Genomic DNA, 18,047 nt, shown 5'->3' with positions numbered 1-18,047 from the left:
AAATAAGCAAGGAGCTAGAGCAAGGATGATTTTAGTTGGGGTCACCGGGGAAGACTCCTCAGAGGAGGAGGTGGCCTTTGAGCAGAGACCAGCCGGAATGACGAGGGGAGCTTGGGGCAATGTGGGGGACTATTTCGGAATTTTGTTCTAAGCACAACAGAACGGCTTTGGAGGGTTTGGACCAGTTAAAGGACGTGCTATGATTTACTACTTTAAAGGATCCTACGGGCTCCTGTGTGAAAAGCAACCGAAAGGGAGAAAAGCCAAGAAGGCAGAGGACCGATGAGGAGACTGTGGCCTTGTCTCAGCAGGTGGCAGCAGGTGGCCCCGGGGATACTGAGCGTGGAGGTGGGGAAGAGCGGTCGGTGGGTGTAGGTGGGGAGTCCTCCTGTGGGCCGATGGGTGACCGGGTGTCAGGGGGCTGCGGAAGGGGGTGCAGCCGCTGAAGGGAGACGATGAGGGGAGAAGCTGGATGGGGGATGGTGAGGGGCGGGGAGTCCAGGAATCCAGAACCAGCTGAGCGACAGCTCCGGTGAGCTCCCGACATGGGGAACAGCCAATCGGTGAGCGCCTGTCACGGGGACCGGCCGATCCGTGAGCTCCCCTCACGGGGACCGGCCAATCAGGGAGCTCCCATCACGGAGACCGACCAATCAGGGAGCTCCCCTCACAGAGACCGACCAATCAGGGAGCTCCCATCACGGAGACCGACCAATCAGGGAGCTCCCCTCACGGAGACCGACCAATCAGGGAGCTCCCATCACGGGGACCGGCCGATCCGTGAGCTCCCTTCACGGGGACCGGCCAATCAGGGAGCTCCCCTCACGGGGACCGGCCAATCAGGGAGCTCCCATCACGGGGACTGGCCAATCAGGGAGCTCCCATCACGGGGACCAACCGATCCGTTAGCTCCCGTCACGGGGACCGGCCGATCCGTGAGCTCCCATCACGGGGACCGGCCCATCCGTGAGCTCCTCCAGCCTCCAGCTGTGCCCTCGCGACCACGGCCTCGCGGCCCTCAGCGCCCGCCCGGGGCCTCCTGGCAGGTGTCGGGGCGCAGGGCCGTCGGTGGCGGGTCTGCAGGGAGCGGGTGGAGGCGGCGGCAGGAGGCCCCGGGGGGGCCGCAGCCTGGGGGGCGGGCGGGGGGGCGGGCGGCCTGGGCGCTCTTCCCGGCGGGGCGCTGAGCCGCTGCCTGTGCCTGCTGGGCCGGGCGCCTCCGGGGCGGGGGCGGGGGCGGGGGCGGGGGCGGGACTCGGGGCGCCTGGGAGCTCCCGCCCCTTCCAGGCTCCGCACTGACCGCCCCGCTCTCCCGCAGGACTCGGCGCCCAGAGCCCATGGGCCGCGGCCCCCCCGGCGGCCTCTCTTCCTGCAAGCGGCGCCCCCCCCGCGGCCCTGCGGACCGGCGCCCCGAGCTCCGCCCCGAGCTCCGCCCCGAGCCCCCCGCAGAGCCCCCCGCAGAGCTCCGCCCCGGAGAGCCCCCCTCCGACCTCCCCTCCAGGTCCCCCGAGCTCCCCACCGACCTCCCTCCCGAGCTCCCCACCCAGTGCCCCCCCAAGCTCCCCCCCGAGCCCCCCGACCGCCCCCGTGACCTCCCCCGTGACCTCCCCCCTGACCACCTTCCCGACCTCCCCCCCGAGTTCCCCCCCGAGTTCCCCCCCGCCAGGCCCCGCAGCCTCCCCCTCCGGGGGCGCGCCCCACAGCCCCGCCCTCCCGGGCACGGCCTTGGCCCCGACACCTGCGTCCCCCGAGGACGCTTCCGTGGGGCCCAGGGCGGAGGCGCCGGGCAGCGAGACCTCGCCCCCCGAGGGCAGCCCCGCAGCGCCCGCGGCCACGGAGCACAGCCCTGGGCCCCCCGCACCGCCCTCCGCAGGGCCCCCCGCACCGCCCTCCCCAGGACCCCCCACAGGACCCCCCACAGGACCCCCCGCAGGACCTCCTGCACCGCCCTCCCCAGGACCCCCCGCACCGCCCTCCGCAGGGCCCCCCGCACCGCCCTCCCCAGGACCCCCCGCAGGACCCCCCGCACCGCCCTCCCCAGGACCCCCCGCAGCGCCCCCCGCAGCCCCCGGCCGCCCCTCGGCGCCCCCGGCCCCGCCCGCGCCCCCCGCGGCCCCCAGCACCCCGCCCGCCCGAGCCCCCAGCGCCCCGGGGCGCACCCCCGCCGACCCCACGGCCCGCCCCGCGGAGCCGACCCAGGGCACCTGCCTGACCGCCGCCGCCGAGACCAGCGCGGCCCCCGGGGTCATCATGCGGGACGTGGAGCGCGCCCTGAGCTCAGGTGAGTGGCTGGGGGGGGCGGGGGAGGCTGGGGGGGGGAGGTGGGGGGGCGGGGGCGGGGGCGGGAGCCCCGCGTCCTCCCCACCTGTGCACCTGCTGCCGCGGCCTCCAGCTGGTCTGCGCCCGCGACCCGGACAGGCCAGCGGGCCCCTGGTGGAGGCGCGGGGTCACCGCCCCTGGCCGGGCACCCCGTCTTCTGGGGACCCCTGTCGTTCCCAGTTCCCACCTGTGGCGGGGGGCAACATAGGTCCCTGGCACGCGATTGTTTTGGAGGTTAAACGAGACGACGCGTGAAGTGCCCCGAGGGTTCCCGGCAGGACCAGGCCGCGACCCTACAGGGGCCCTCAAAGCCCTAACCCCTCGGAGACCAGTCAAGCGGCGTAGGGCCGCGGCTGCAGAATTGCTCATTCTTTATGGGCACTGACGGTCTCGTGGGAAAGAAGAGGAACTTTACAGGACATCGCGTTTGTGTTTACCCTCCCAGCAGCCTGTGAAGTCGGTATCACCCTTATCTTGATGTCCCAATCTCGGAAATTACGGTGGAGAGAGATTTAGGGCCCCTTCTGAGGTCACATGCCTGTGGCACCGACGTGAAGACGGCAGGCTTCAGGGCCTGGGCAGGGAAAGGCTTTCGTGGGCGTCTGGCCTCCTGAGTGAGACACAGGTGAGAAGGGCCGGACGTGAAGGGGGCACAATTTCGGCCCCTCCCCGGGCGAGCGTTGGAGCACAGCCACAGCGACCAACTGGGTCGGAGGAACCACGGACCGAGGAGACAGGAACATCTTTTAACGATGAATAAGCAGCCCCGTGACCAGAAATTCCCACGAACACAAGCACCGGGGGGAGGGCTGACGTGAACGAGACGTGGTTCCTCTCGGGAGAGCCCACGGTGTCGTGGGATCAGGGCCCAGGGACGCGCGTGTCCCTACTCCCAGAGGCCCGTGCACCAGTGAGAGCCCCGCGAGGGGCCCAGAGAGCTGCCGTCCGGCTGCGAGGAAGGAATTAAAGGCACAGGCGGCGGCTGGGGTCCCGGGGAACCACAGGGGAGCCTGGCCGAGCGCTCCAAGGAGTCAGGCCCAGGAGGGAGCGCTCCCCGGAACCCAGGAGGACAGTCTGGGAGACCAGGCCACCCTGACGGAAGCAGGGACTCTGGGGTGACAGGCACAACTGACACAAGCTCGATCTGCAGGGCGAGCGGGCATCCTCTGCCCTCCCTGCCTCCCTTCCCGCCCATGTGCGGCCAGGAGCCAGGCACGGATGCAGCCAGCCTCCTGGGGCTCGTCGGGGAGACGCGGGGCGAGGGGCACGGCCAGTTCCAGGGGGACCCCTCTGTGCAGCCCCCCATTAGCCCTGCCGGCACCTGCGGCCAGCGTTCCTACAAGGCACTCGGGTGTGCGCCTTCCGTGCCGACCCCAGCCCCACGCCCCCACGGCTCAGCGTGCAGGGAACAGCTAGGGTCCCGGAGCACCGTGGGCACTGACCCGGCCCCGTGCCTTAGGGACCGTCCCGGCCAAGGGGCCAGCAGTGTGGGCTCGCCGTGCTCCTGACCTCTTCTCCCTCCAGCGGACCTCCCTTTGTCCCCTCTCGGTCCCCAGCAGGATGCTCCCGACGGGGTAGATGGTCCTCCCGGAGCACGGATTCTGAGCCTGGCACGCAGGAATCCCCAAAGGCTGACACGACCCGCCACTTGCCGCGAGCACCCGAGTCCCATGGGCTGGGTAATCTGGGCCCACCCGCTCCCAGAGTCCCGGCTTGTGTTGTAGAACCTGGGTCTGGAGTTCCTGAACTCTGAGCCAGCAGGGTCAAGAGGCACAAAATTAGTGGCAGAGCTGGGTGCTTGGGAATAATGCACCCAGGAGCGACCCCGGACGGATTGAGGGAGGGATGAGGGGCCGACGTGAGATAGGACGGCAGAGCGGGGAAGGCCGGGCCAGTCGCCGTGTCCTGGACCAGAAGGGACCTGTGCTTGTGATCTCCCGAATCCAAGGACGCTTACATTGCACCTAGCAGTGCGCTGTGCCCGAGGCCAGGAAGCAGAAGAGCCATCTTTGGGGTTTTGTAGTTTAAGTAGGAGAAGGCACAGTAGCGCTTAGTGCTGCTGGCATTTACCACTCGTCTCTCACCTGAGAAGGAACTGAGGTGTGTAGAAGGACCTTTGAGCAGGTGCGATCCCATCAGTTCATGTCGAAGGTGAAGAAAGTGTCGCAGAAGCTCGGAGCCCTCGCCCAAGGGCCCACCGCCCAGGGGCCGACGGGCAGAGCCCAGGTCCCGAGGACCCCGCTCGAGTGTCCTCTCAGCAGCCGGTGTCACTGCGCCGCTGGGAGGTCGCTCTTATTCTGAAGGAAGGAAGTTCCGCTGGCGTATTTTTATTAATCCAAGGACCCGTCCATTCAGCGAGTATCCAGACGTAGCCACCAACGGGTGATTCTGAAACAGGGTGACCGTCACGGCAGCGGCCTCTGACTCGGGTGCTGGGGAAGGAAGGGTCTGTGAGGAGGGAGCGAGTCATAGGAGGGGCAGGGAGGTCAGACCGGAGGCGAGCCAGCCGCTGCCATCACCAGGTGTCCAGGGCCTGCCCCCGCTGCCAGGTGAGGGGTCACTGCGGGGCCGGGCTTGGCCGACCTGCCGGCCCCGTTTGGTGGGGACGGTGGCTGCCCTGGGCTCCGGCCCCGGGGGCACCTCTCTCAGGTCCGCTGCCCACAGGACCATTCCTTGCCGTACTCGGCCGCCTCCTCTCTGCTGCGGGGGCCCCAAGGCCAGCCCTGCCTTCCCCTGCCCCTTCCTCTGCTCACTCCTGAAATGATCTCATCCCACTGCGGGACTTTACGTGCCGTTTGTATGCCGGTAACTGAGACAGAAAACCCGCCCCTGTTTTGTCCCAATGAGCTAGACCCACGCATGTCCAGCTGGCAGCTCACTCCTGTCCACGTGCACGGCCGTAGGCCTCTTGCCCTGAATAGGGATTCGGTGGGTTCCGGACTTCCTCAGGCCTCAGTCTGCTCCTCCGTCACCTGCCAGGAGCCTTGGGCTAGTCCTGGCCTCCCTTCCTCGCAGGCCTTCATGCAGCCCTCCGGAGCCCGGGCTCCTCTCAGCCCCCTCCCTCGCGCGGGTGTGGCTCTAGTGTTCCTATGACCGCGCCCCGCTAGCTCTCCCTTGCCAGGGAGGACCTAGGACAGACCCCGTGGCTCCTTGGCTCCGACCCCCTGGTGCCCCCCCGAAGCCAAGGCTGTGTCCATCTGCCGTGCTCACACCGTCTAACCCGTGCGGCCTCTGCTCCCTTCCTCTTCTTCCACTTGTACCTGCACACACTCGGCAGCCTTACTGTTCCCGGAACATACTGACGACACTGTAGCCTCCGGCCCTTTGCACTTGCTGTTCCCTCTGCCTGAAATAGTTTCCCTGTGGGTCTCCAGTGGCTCACTGCTTTCCATCACTCGGGACTTGGTTTGGCTGCCCTCCCCCCAGTGAGCCTTCGCCTCGCCCCACGTGAGACAGCCAGCCCGTCCCCGTTGAGCCCCTTCCCCTGATTTATTTTCCTTCTGATCATTTACCACTTTCTGACTTTATCTCATTTACTTAGCGAGTAGGTGTCTGCTTTCCGCCACTGGACTGTCCGCTCCGTGGAAGCAAGGAGTTGTTTGCAAAGAGGAAGATGTGTGTTACCTCCCCGATCCCCAGGACAGGGCCTGACATGTGGTAGATCCCCAGTAACATCTGTTGAACGCGTGAATGGGTCAGTCAACCAACAGCAGAGGTTGCTTGCCCTCTCCGAGTGTTGGTCATCTCATCCGTAAGGTGCGGTGAGGATAGTACCCATGCGGCGGGGCCGTGAGGTTCGAGAAATTTACGGCTTAGTGGCCATCGGCCAATGGCTCAGTCCATGTAGCGTCATGGCGCTATGGTTTATCATCATCGTCATCATTATCATCGCCGATTTGCTGTTGTTCCTATTGTTGGTGTGGTCGTATTTATCACCATGAAGAATGCCCGCCATCGTTCCAAGCGTCCGCTGAGCCTTGGCTGCGGGGCAGGCATCTGGCTAAGCGCTGGGGACTCGGCCGTGGCTACGAAGACCCCGGTGTCCCCGTGGAGCTTACGACGCAGCGAGTGCGCAACACGACAGGTAGCCTAGCGAGCGGGTCCCAGACTGCACGCGGGGGCCCTTGCAGGAGCAGGAAGCAAGGTTTCGGGACAAGTGTTAGAGGACCCCGAGGAGCAGGGTGAGGGGGTTCACCGTACTTGCCAGAGCGCTGGTGGTCATCAAGGTAGTCCCTTCCTTTTGCTTGGGAGGAAAAAGTGCTGAGAATCGTGTTTTTCTCTTTTAAGGCTATTCCGTTGGCGGGAACATGTTGGTAAGTGGCAGGGAGCCATCCAGAAGCGGCTTCGCGGGAGACGTGAGCTTAGCTTTTTGTCTTTCAGTTCTTGGTTTGCTTCTAAGGAGGAGAAACATTATGTGTTAAATTGGGATTCTCTGGTGTCACTAAATCAGCTCTTCAAGGGTGGACGCTGTGGCTGTGATATGTTCTGACCCGTGACCTGGACTGAGCGGAGCCGTGCGCGGTTCGATGCGCGGCAAGCGCTTGGCGAATTAACGGGCCTTGCAGCCCAAGTTACGACCACAGTGTCTTTAATTCTTGCAAATGCAGGCTTTCCAGTTAGAGCCGTTTTGCGCGGTGCAGAGTGGATATTCTCTTTTGTCTGCGAGATCCAAGCGTCCCCGGGCGTCGCTGTGCTCTCTTATGCTTCCCCGTTACACAGAGAAGGACCCGTGATTGTGAACACTGATGGGAGTCTTTGAAGTTTCGATTGCTAGTGTGAACCCCAGTCTTTATTCAGCATGAGCGGTGCTAACAAATACTCTTAAATAAAGGGCATTCGGCGGGCAGACATCTAGCTATCTGGGCATCCATACCTACGAGGGATTTCTAGCTCCACACGACATTTCCTTCCTCCGTGATTAACTCTTAGGACGAGCGTAGATTTCAAAAAGGATTAAGTCCTAAAAAGGGGATCCTTGGGTGGCTCAGCGGTGGAGCATCTGCCTTTGGCTCAGGGCGTGATCCTGGAGTCCCGGGATCGAGTCCCACGTCGGGCTCCCTGCATGGAGCCTGCTTCTCCCTCCTCCTGTGTCTCTGCCTCTCTCTCTCTCTCTCTCTGTGTCTATCATAATAAAATAAATAAATAAATAAATAATTCTTTAAAAAAAGGAATTAAGTCCTAAAAAAGGTGGAAGATTATTTTTTAAAGTACACATGGAGAAATTATAGGAATAAAAAATGTTTATTGTAGTAAGTTAATGACCATCGTATTAAAATATGTTAAATGTATAAATATACATGATTTATTAAATGCATATAGGTGGGAAGGTCATCCTGGAGAACGTCAAACATCTACTGATCAGGTTCTTTGGGAATGCCCAGAGTGTGTCAGGAAGCGCTAATCCTAAAATGTGTTCTGTCGGTCTTAGGTTCAGGGCCTTTCCTCCTTAAAATGCTTCTCCTGGGAACCCAAAACACATCCCGTCACCAGTTAATTCCAGCTCACTCCGGCTCAGAGACCATCTGTCCAGGAAATCTCTCCTGGTCGTGTGTTTGGGATCACAGATATATCCTTAGCACCTAACGGTGTCTGGTTTTATGGCCAAATATCAGACTTTAAACAGTAAATCCATGTATTTTCTTGGCCTCATAAACCCTGACCTTTGGATTGAGAATGAAGAAAAACACTTTCACTGATTGTCTTAATCAGCTTGGGCTACGGGGACAAAGATCCTGTAGGCGGAGTGGCCCGAACTCTTGTCTCAGAGTTCTAGGGGCAGGAAGGCAGACGATGTGGGCCCCTGGAGACGCGGTGGGGGAGGGCCCTGCTTCTTGGTTCTCACGTGGCCGTGGTCTCACACGGCAGAAGGGGCGTAGGAGCTCCTGGGGTCTCTTTCATGAGGGCACCCGTCCCGTTCAAGAGGACCCCCCCCGCACGACCTAATCCCCTCCCCCAGGCCCAGCTCCATATGCAACCATATTGGGGGTAGGGTCTCCACATAGGAGTTGGGGAGTGGGCACAGCCCTCCAGCTCCTAACGCCAGGGCGCACAGACGTCACCCTACTACACAGCCGGTCTCAAGGGCACCCTGCGGCCGCTGTGGGTTTCAGCCCACCCCCCCGCCCTCCCCTGCGGACTCCCTACTGCCTTCGGTTCCCGTGGACTTCAGGGTGGAGGAGACTCTGGGTTGCTACAAACCCTCCCTCACATTTTTAAAGATTTTCTGGCCAATTTTTGAAACTTACGCCAAACCTCAAAACTTGTTGACCCCAAGTTAGTTCTCATAAGGAGCTCCAATCATCAGATTTTCTTTTAGGTAAAAGTTATTCCAAATTCTTGTCTCTACTACTACCATTTCTCTTCTGGTTTACTTTTACTACCTAAATCTTAATCTGAATGTGAAATGTTTCCAAAATATCCCTTGAGAAGTATATGTCAGGTTAATGAAACCAGCTAGTGACCATGTCTGTTGCTAGTAACTAGTTACCAAGATCGTGACTATTGATGCTGTTACCTGGTAGTGGTACAACTCCATCCCGTATTTTTTTTGTTTTTTTGTTGTTTTTTTAATAAATTTATTTTTTATTGGTGTTCAATTGCCAACATATCGAATAACACCCAGTGCTCATCCCATCAAGTGCCCCCCTCAGTGCCCGTCGCCCCGTCACCCCCACCCCCCGCCCTCCTCCCCTTCCACCCCCCTAGTTCGTTTCCCAGAGTTAGGAGTCTTCATGGTCTGTCTCCCTTTCTGAGATTTCCCACTCGTTTCTTTCCCCTTTATTCCCTTTCACTATTTTTTATATTCCCCAAATGAATGAGACCATATAATGTTTCGTACCACCTTTCATTACATTTGGACAGTTCCTCTCTCCGTGGAACACTTTCTTATTTTCTGTTGCGAACACTTTCAGCAGTCGTATAGGAATAAAGCGATTCTGGAAACGCCTCAGCGAGAGGTGGGACTTTGCCTGTAAGCGGAGCCGAGGCTCGCCGGGAAACCGACTGCCGTAGACTCCATTCTGCATCCAGACCCTTTCCTGTAGTCGCCACACTGAAAAGATCACGGCTTTTTCGTTCTCAAATAATAACAGGAAAGTGACAATGGATCAGCAGCAACCACCCGTCCTTAGCAGGTGGGGGTCTACGGCCCCGCCCGGAGGAGCCCTGCACTAGGACAACACATGAGGGACCCTCGGCTAATACCGCCCTCAGCTCGCCTTGGTTCCCAAGTCTTGGGAAAGGGAAATGCTGGCCAGTGCGAGACAGTACTTGGCTCTTATCGTCAGACTCATGGCCTTCAGGTGGGAACCACGGCCTGAAATACGAAGGTGAGGGGCGCCCGGGCGGCCCGGGCAGCTCAGGTGGGACTCTTGGTTTCAGCTCAGTCCGTGATCTTAGGGTCGCGAGATCCAGCCCCTCCGTCGGCCCCTTCCCCACCGCTTGCTCTCAGTCTCTGCCTCTTTCTCTCTTTCTAAAATAAATGCAATCCTAAAGAAAAAAGTAAAATTAAAGTGAAGGCGAATTTTGGTTAAGATCATAAAAACCCAGCAAGTCCATGGAAGTAGCCTTCAAAAACACTTTGTCCTATTTCTGGTTGGAGACGTGCTGGGGCCGCGTTAGAGCCAGGCTCTGGGAGGGGAAGGGTATCGCTCACGGTGCAGACTGCGGCATCCCGCTGCCTGGTTCCACGCTCGCTGAGGCCGCTTTCCGGGCGGGAGACTGGGCAAGTCTGGGTGTCACGGTTTCCTCATCCATAAAACAAGGGCCGTGGAATTGCTGCACTTGCCTTCCAGAATGCTGCGGGGACTAAACGGGACAGGTAGGCGGGGCGTCCCTTGCCGAGGTCCCACTAAGCACGCGTTAGCGGTTAGCGGCGCGGTGGGTCCCCAGCTCCTCGCGTGGCTACCGACGAGGGGCTGACTCTTGTGGACTTTGGTTTTCTTGACTTGGAGAAAAAAAAAAAAAAACAGAACATTTGCAAAGCACTTTAAGACTCCTGAAAGGATTATTACGATAAATATCAGGTAATACGGATCCATTTAAGCGCCGGTCTATAACGCAGCACAGAAGAGGGTGGTCAGGAGGGTGGAAGTAACTCTGTTCACATTTGCAATAGTAACGCTTCCCTGGAACTTGGGAAGAAATGCAGAGGAAAGGGTGTAAGGGCTACAAACAACTAGAGCAAGCTCCTAGCAGGGAAAGCAGGCATCTTGCAGGGAGCTGGGGGGATGCGAAAGCTGAGCCCGGATTTGGCCGACGTCCCCGTGGGTCGCCGAGGGTGCATGAGTGGGAGCTAGGGGCTGCACTCTTCTCTTAACTGGCATCAAAGTTTGGAAATTATTTTCTTTCCAAAGTTGTGTTTTGTTTTTTTTTTTTTTTTTTACCTGGGGGCCTGGGAGAAATTACAACTAGTAAACTGTGCTGCCCAAAGCATGTTCCCACCTGGCCTTGGCGACTCCCCAAATGGAGGCTAAATGAACTAGTTTTTCTGAAGGGATCCCGGAGGCCATGGGCCGCAGTGATTTTTACTAATGTCACTGCCATTGGCTGAGCTGCCGGGACAGGTGTCCTATGACTGTGACTCTCCATTCCCCACCCATGTCCCATGATAAAAACCGTGCATTTGCACACCTCTTGGCAAATGGGGTCAGGACTCAGTCCCGGGCTCTGAGAGGTTCCTGCCTTCTGGCTTATGCTTCTGTCCTCTGAACCAAGGAAATACCACTGCGAAGGTCTTATTGCTAAGGCTGGTGAACCCCAAAGGAGGCTGAGCCTTCACCTGCACCCTGGCTGAGTCTCAGAAGCGGCAGACGCCAACTTTTCTGGCTTATTTTACCCTCAGGACTGTTGGGCGATGATCCATGGTCACGCCTCATTGAAATACTAAAGAAACAACAGCTAAAAAGCCCCCCTTGAGTGTCCGGAGAGATAAATGAGCCAAGGCAGTGGCAGGCGTCCTACAAGCCATTATTTCCCCCTCTGAATGAGTCACAAAGGGTGGGACTTCCTAGTTGAGATTCCCAACCTGGTCCTAAATGCTCCAAGTCAGAGGCTATAAAAGGCCGACTTCTCAGCCTGCAGGATCCTCCTCCTGCCCCCCCCCCCCACGGAGCTAGCTGCCCCCAGCTGAAGGAACCCCAGGAAATTCCTTCCCGTCATTTCAGTGCTAAGTGCATTAAGGATGCTCAGGTAGCAGGGATTTCTTCTCCTCCTTCTGACTTGACTCCTGAGTAGAGAGATCCGTGTCCCGCGGTCCAGGAATTAGACGAGCTAACATGACAAAGCTCACCTGCTCACACTTACAGATCAGAATTTTCAGAAGAGGAAAAAGAAAATTCTTCTTCGTCACGGCAAACAAGAGAAGGGATTCTCTGATCTTTTTTTTTTTTTTTTCCCTCCAGAAATCGCTCCAACCCGCCACCTCCTTCCCTATGCCCCAGGGATCTGAGCCGAAATTCCCACCCAGGCCAAGTTGTGATGCTCCTGGCTCATTAGAAGTTATAACTTAGCCCAGGCTGAATTGTAGTCATTGTATAAAAGTAACTTAAAAAATAGTTACGATCGGCGATAATGCCTGGCGCTGCAAATCTGTCCTACAGGAGACGGTGGAGAAGGGCAGACTGACAAGGGATCCGTGAAGGGACGGGCATCTGGGCTTAGCATCATGGACCCAGGCGTGGAGTCTCTCTGCACTGCTGCTGGGAGTGGGTGAGGGCAGGACAGCGGCCCCGGCTGTCACGTCTCCCCCATCCTGGGCCTCCACCAAGAAGCAGGATTCGTAAAGCTGTCGCCCTAAGGCCCCAAGGGCAGCTGGTTTACCCCTATCTCAGCATCTCATCCTCCAACCCCTTTGAGAAACGGGTGTTCCCGGGAGCAGTGTTTCCAAAGTATGGTCCCTCCACGGGTAGTACGCGAGATGGCGGACTTTTTTATCCTGGTAAAACCTGGTTTTATTTTCGTGTGAATTTGAAAACAGAATAAGATAGCACAATCCATTCATGACTCCATAGCTATTATTATTTAGGCTACACGTAGTAAGCATCCAAAGAGAAATAATGACTTGATTTAAAAACATCTTTCAAGAAAATTACAGTGTAGCTGGGGTGGACGTGGAGGAAAAAACCCCACAAGAGTGACATGGAGATGTCTACATTTTGGAAACACAGCTGTGAAGTAGAGGCCAGGATCTTACCCCGTTTTACTGTCTCAGCTACCGGCTTCACTTGGGAGGAGTCCAAGACAGAGAATGTAAAAAAAAATGCAAATCAGAAATCAAAAGGTATCTAGACCCAGCTTTGCAGTTGATGGAGTCTGGTCTCAACCAAATCCCTTAGTTTCTGTGACCTTCCATTTTATCATCTGTAAAATGAAGATGGTAGATTCAGTGAACCTTGTTAGGATTTCCTCTCAACAGTCAAATTACATTATTCCATCGATCGTGATTTCGCTGGGAGCAAAATCATGAATTTGAGATCACGGTGATTTCGAAGATGCCTCGATTGGCTCACATCTCCTCGCATCAAGGTTTCCTACTGGCGTCGCAGCTTTATGGATAAGAAGGGCCCAGAGCCTGGGAGACCCTCGTATCCGCTTCCTGACGGACAAAGCATTTTAAATACACTATTTAATTTGTAAAGACGCTCTGAGAGGAAGAGTGTGTTTCATCAGAATTTGGCACATCAGCATGTACACCAGCTATCTGAGTGATTGAACGAATCCTCAATTTGCAAGTAGAGGTAAAGACCACATGAGGCCATGAGGCAGGGAGGGGCAAAGTGACCCGCCCAACGTTCAGCTTGTGGGGCCACCTGGGCGGCTCAGGTGGGGGAGCCTCTTGGTTTGGGCTCAGGTCATGGTCTCAGGGTCATGAGATCCAGCCCCTCATAGGGCTCCACGATGAGCACAGAGTCTGCTTCTCCCTTTTCCTTCCCCTCTGCATGTTCTCTCTTTCTCTCTCAAATAATTAAATAAAACCTTAAAAAAAAAGAGAGACTATTCAGCTCATGCCTTTATAAGGCTAGTCTCTATGCTGGGTCTTCCCATCACACAAAGTAGAAAAACATGGGTTTGGGGGATCCGGCCTTAAAGGTTGAGTCCCATTTCTGCCCACTAACCAATTGAACTGGTAACTTTTGAGTTACTAAGCCACTTGCATGACTACTTGAGGTTTTGGTGACTTTTTGGGGTCTTTATTTCCTAAATGCCGCATTGGAGATACTACGTATGTGTGCCTAGCTATGGGCCTGGCCCAGGGTAGCTATAGTAACGATGGCTGTTACGACTTTGATGACCAGGGTAGCTCTCCTTTATGTTTTTATTCCTGGTCTTGGCACAATGCTACAGATGTCCCCTGAGAACAGCTGTTGAGCCAAGACTGAACTCTGAGCGGTCGTTAAGAAGGAGACTGCTCATAGCATTCAGCGGGAGGCTCACCCATGTCTCAGGACAAATTCTCATTCCTCACAGGCTCCTTTGGTCTGGGGAACGTCGAGTGAGAGATCCACTCCCTGACGTTGACCGGAGGCTGCCCTGGGACCATCCAAATGCTGTGGGAAAAGAGGATGGGGAGCCCTGTTTGCTGTTCCTGGACGCCCAGTGTAGTTCACATTATGAGTGTCAAAGGAGAGCTGGGATCAGGGGACCCGACCTCATAGTTTGAACAAATTCCAGGTGGGAAAGAGGCTTCCTTTGTGTCGGGAAAGACTGTCATTGTAAGTGAATTGAAGAAACTTTAAAACCGTGATAACCAGGGACTATGCCCTGGGTCGTGCTCACTGCAAACCTGAGCTCCCCGAGTCCTTGAACTATGGCTGCTATGCCCACATGAGAGGGACTTGGGGAAGGGAAAGCTAGCATTCGCTTGATTAAGACTCATGTTAGCCAATGTTCATGTTTCCAGTACACATCTTTAAAGAGATTAATATTTCCAGTGCACATCTTTAACCATACGCTACCTAAGTAGGTGAAACGCTTAGATAAAAGTGAAGCCAAAAAAATAAAAAATAAAAATAAAAGTGAAGCCAGTCCCCAAACCAGGTCTTCTGATTACAAGAAGAGGAAAAGGACTTGTGGCATGTGGAAAGTTTCAAATAAAGTGGACTTGATTTAGAAAAAAAAAAAAAAAAAAAAAAAAAGAAGAGGAAAAGGATAGGAATGTGGGATCCTGCCCCAAAATTTGAATCCCTGATCTGCCCACTAACCAATTCCGCCCATGAACTAGCATTTAAACAAGCATATAAGCTTGAAATAAAGGGTGCCAGTTGTGGTAATATTTGACTCAATTTCATAAAGTTGACCCCTGCCACGCTGTGTAAAGGAATAAGTAAGCAATACCCTAATGATTTAAAGATCTGGGGATATGGGACAGTGGGGAGGACGACTAACTTACTGAGGCAGATTTAGGTTTTGCTAATTAGGAACATTTCTGTAGCCTATTTGCACGCAAGCTGTATGCCTCATAGAGGAGCTCCATATTTGCATCAGAACTACTAATAAAGCCCAATTTTAAAAATTGCTACACTTTCAGAAGAAACCGTAGCTCCGTGAATTTCTTACTTTGGGCCTAGACAAATGAAGAAGTATGTTTGGTATCCCTGGACTTGAGGGACTTTCAATCCAGAGGGAGAGCAAAGTCATGAGTGTGCTCACATAAAACCGCTCGTGTAACAACGTATTTTGTCTGTATCGTGCGTGTAAGCGCACAGCTACCCATAGCTACACGTGTCAGTATTAGCTAAATACCGGAATAAGTCGCCTACATTGTGCCACGCTAGCGGCGAACATCTACAAACGGGGGCTCACGATGGACAGACGTCACTGCCGATGAGTTAGTTCCAAGAGAAGACTGGACTTGAGGAGATTCTTGTGAATCATCATCCGCCCGGACGCGTCCATGGTCTCCACTCCGCACACGGTCATGGTGTCTCCAAACAGCGTGGGTGGCTTTGAGAACACTCCATGGTGCGGTCCTCAATACCCAACCGTTCCGCGGTTCCCACTAATTTCCATGACCTCCTTTTATATAGACTGTGGTCTTGGTTGAGTGACCCGGAGTAAATTACCCCGAGAATCCCTCCTGTGAGGTGGAGAGGACGAGGAGCGCCTCGTGCGTTAGATGAGGACGCCTGTAGAGGAGCTTCCGTCTCCAGGCTCAAGTGCGGAGCATCCAGCCTGGGAAACGTTAGGGGTGTGTCCTCCGTCTGCCTGGCTCAGCCTCACACCTTCATTGCTGCCTGTTCAAGCCTGGCCCATCCTTCAGAGAACAGCTTTACCCTCAAGATCCCAACGTTTATAGACACCCCCCAAATTAGAGGCAGAAATACAGAATCGGGTGCCACCCACCTCCCACCTTAACGGCTTACCTATCCTCCATCCAGTCCTACGCTCTGCAGGGTGGCTCCGGAGCCTGACACTGTCTCTGCCACCAGGTAGTGAAACCGGGGGGCCCTGACCACTGCTGCGCCGGGCCCTGCACCATCCTGGCTCCGGGGAACCCAGGCAGCTCGTTCAGGAGAAGCTCGTGGGGTTAGCTGGGATCCGAGGGGGGTGAGCCGGGCTCCTGTACCCGGGACCCGAGGTGGGGGGTGAGCCGGGCTCCTGTACCTGGGACCTGAGGGGAGGGGTGAGCCGGGCTCCTGTACCCGGGTCCCGAGGTGGGGGTGAGCCGGGCTCCTGTACCCGGGACCCGAGGGGGTTGAGCTGGGCTCCTGTACCTGGGACCTGAGGGGGGTGTTGAGCCGGGCTCCTGTACCTGGGACCTGAGGGGGGGGGGGTGAGCCGGGCTCCTGTACCCGGGATCTGAGGGGGTGAGCCAGGCTCCTGTACCCGGGACCCAAGGGGTGAACCGGGGCTCCTGTACCCGGGATCTGAGGGGGGTGAACCGGGCTCCTGTACCTGGGACCCGAGGGGGGTGAGCCAGGCTCCTGTACCCGGGATCCAAGGGCTGAGCCGGGCTCCTGCACCCGGGATCTGAGGGGTGAGCCGGGGCTCCTGTACCTCAGAGCTCCTTCAGAAGGCCCGGGAGAGCTCTGTCCTGGGGTGGGGGGTGTCCCGCAGGCCCGCCCCGCGCAGCGCCGTGTTCTCCAAGTGAAACGTGTCCTTCATGTGGAAAGTGGGGAAAGAGAACACGGGTCCAGAGAAGAGTCCCCAGAGGCGCACCGGGGCTCCTGCTAAGGCCACGAAGGCAGGGGCGCCCCGTAGGTCAAGCCTCAAGCCGTGCGGGAGGAGGTGGGACAGTGAAGACCTGTGTCCCTGAACAACCAGCAACTGACGGAAAAGGGACGGGCCTGCTGTGTGAGGGCAGGTGAGGGGGGCGAGGCCCCTTAAGGTGGTGGCCTCTTCGGTCCTGGACGACACAGGCGCAGGACAAGTGATGACCTGTGGCCAGGAGCGCCGCCTGCTACGGCGGGGATGTCGTCTGACTCGATTCCCGCATTTATCCCCTAAGTAACCCACCCCCCCACCAGTCCATCATCCCTGGGAACTGCTAACAGGTGCTGCAGGGCTTGGACCTCCGCGGGAGGGCCCTAGGAGCAGGTGTTAGGGCAGGCCCTGGGGCGGGGGGGTCTGAGATGGACACGTGGGGAGGGTGCGGGGGGGCGTCTGGAAAGCCATCAGAGGGCTCTCCCCTCGCTCCCGAGCCGCAGCGCCCCGAGAAGCCCCGGCCTCCGGGGGCCCAGCCGTCCAGGGGCTCTCGGCGGGGACCTCAGCACCCGCGGCCGAGCAGGACACACGGGCCCGGCAGTGTGCTGGGCATGGAGTGTCCCGCGTGTCCCCCGTAAAGCACACCTACGTCTCCTCCAGCGTCTCTGACTCCCCCAGGCCCCGGCCATTTGGGCCAGAGCCTCACCCGGCCCCCCTGGTGGGTGGATCCCACGGGGGGGGGACCTGAAACACCAGCCCCCCGCGTGCCCTGCCCACCGAGTGTCTGACCCTCCCCCCGGGGCAAAGCCTCCCCCGCCCCGGCTGCACCTTCCTCTCTCGCTCTCCCTGCCCCTCCTTGAAAAAAGAGTAAGGAGGGGGAGAAGGGGAATCCCAGTTTAGTTTAAACAGAACTCGGGGGAAATGACCTTTGTTTCCACAAGGAGGAAATGAAGCTCTTCCCGTTACCGTGGGCTCGGCCGTGCCTGCGAGCCTGGAGCACGAGGCCCCGGGTGTGGGACTTCCCAGGGCGAGCTTCCTGGGTGGGAGCAGGCCCCGCACTCGAGGCCCCCGGGGCCCAGGGCCCTGCTGCGCCGGCCGGCACCTGGCGGCGGGTGGTTCGGAGGAGCTTCTGGACGTCCAGGCACAGCCGCCCGGGCCCACGCTCCTGGGCTCCTGTGCGGCAGCACCGGCCCTGTGCAGGGTGCCCCAAGCGCCCTGGGGAGCCCACTGGGGACCGGGCACCTGGGGGGCTGCGCACACGGGCAGCGGCCACCGCGCCACTTGCCATTTCTTGAAGGAGAGCAGCACCCGCGTTGGGGAACCGTCTGACTGACCTTGGAAAGCGGCGCTGTCCGACTCGGTCCAGGCAGACGCAGTCGGGAGGCCGTGCGACGGCCCGGGCCTCGGGAGAAAGCGGGAGAAGGCCAGACGTCCGGGTTCCCGCCGTCAGCCCCCCACCCCCCGGCCACGAAGGGCGCCCTCCAGGGAGCTGACTCGTCTGTCCCCCGGGCCGTGGGGGGCACGTTAGCCCTGGGGGTCAGGCTCCAGGTCAGGCCCCGCTCGCGAGCGCCGCGTGTCCGGCCCCGCAG

The 18,047-nt window shown here is 58.0% G+C and overlaps 1 protein-coding gene across 1 annotated transcript in view; it reads left to right on the top strand.

Moving 5' to 3' along the window:
* Positions 1–18,047, top strand: part of PARM1 (prostate androgen-regulated mucin-like protein 1) — an 83,200-nt gene that overhangs the window by 52,908 nt on the left and 12,245 nt on the right. The window contains exon 2 of the mRNA XM_077844434.1: positions 1,316–2,278. Within this exon, the coding sequence (XP_077700560.1) occupies positions 1,316–2,278 (963 nt within the window). The remainder of the gene's footprint in view (positions 1–1,315; positions 2,279–18,047) is intronic.

This window comes from Canis aureus, chromosome 13 (assembly GCF_053574225.1).
Source record: "Canis aureus isolate CA01 chromosome 13, VMU_Caureus_v.1.0, whole genome shotgun sequence".
Classification (NCBI taxonomy): Eukaryota; Metazoa; Chordata; class Mammalia; order Carnivora; family Canidae; genus Canis; species Canis aureus.
The sequence above is the reverse complement of the archived record's forward strand: the minus strand, read 5'-3'. Positions and strand labels throughout refer to the sequence as shown.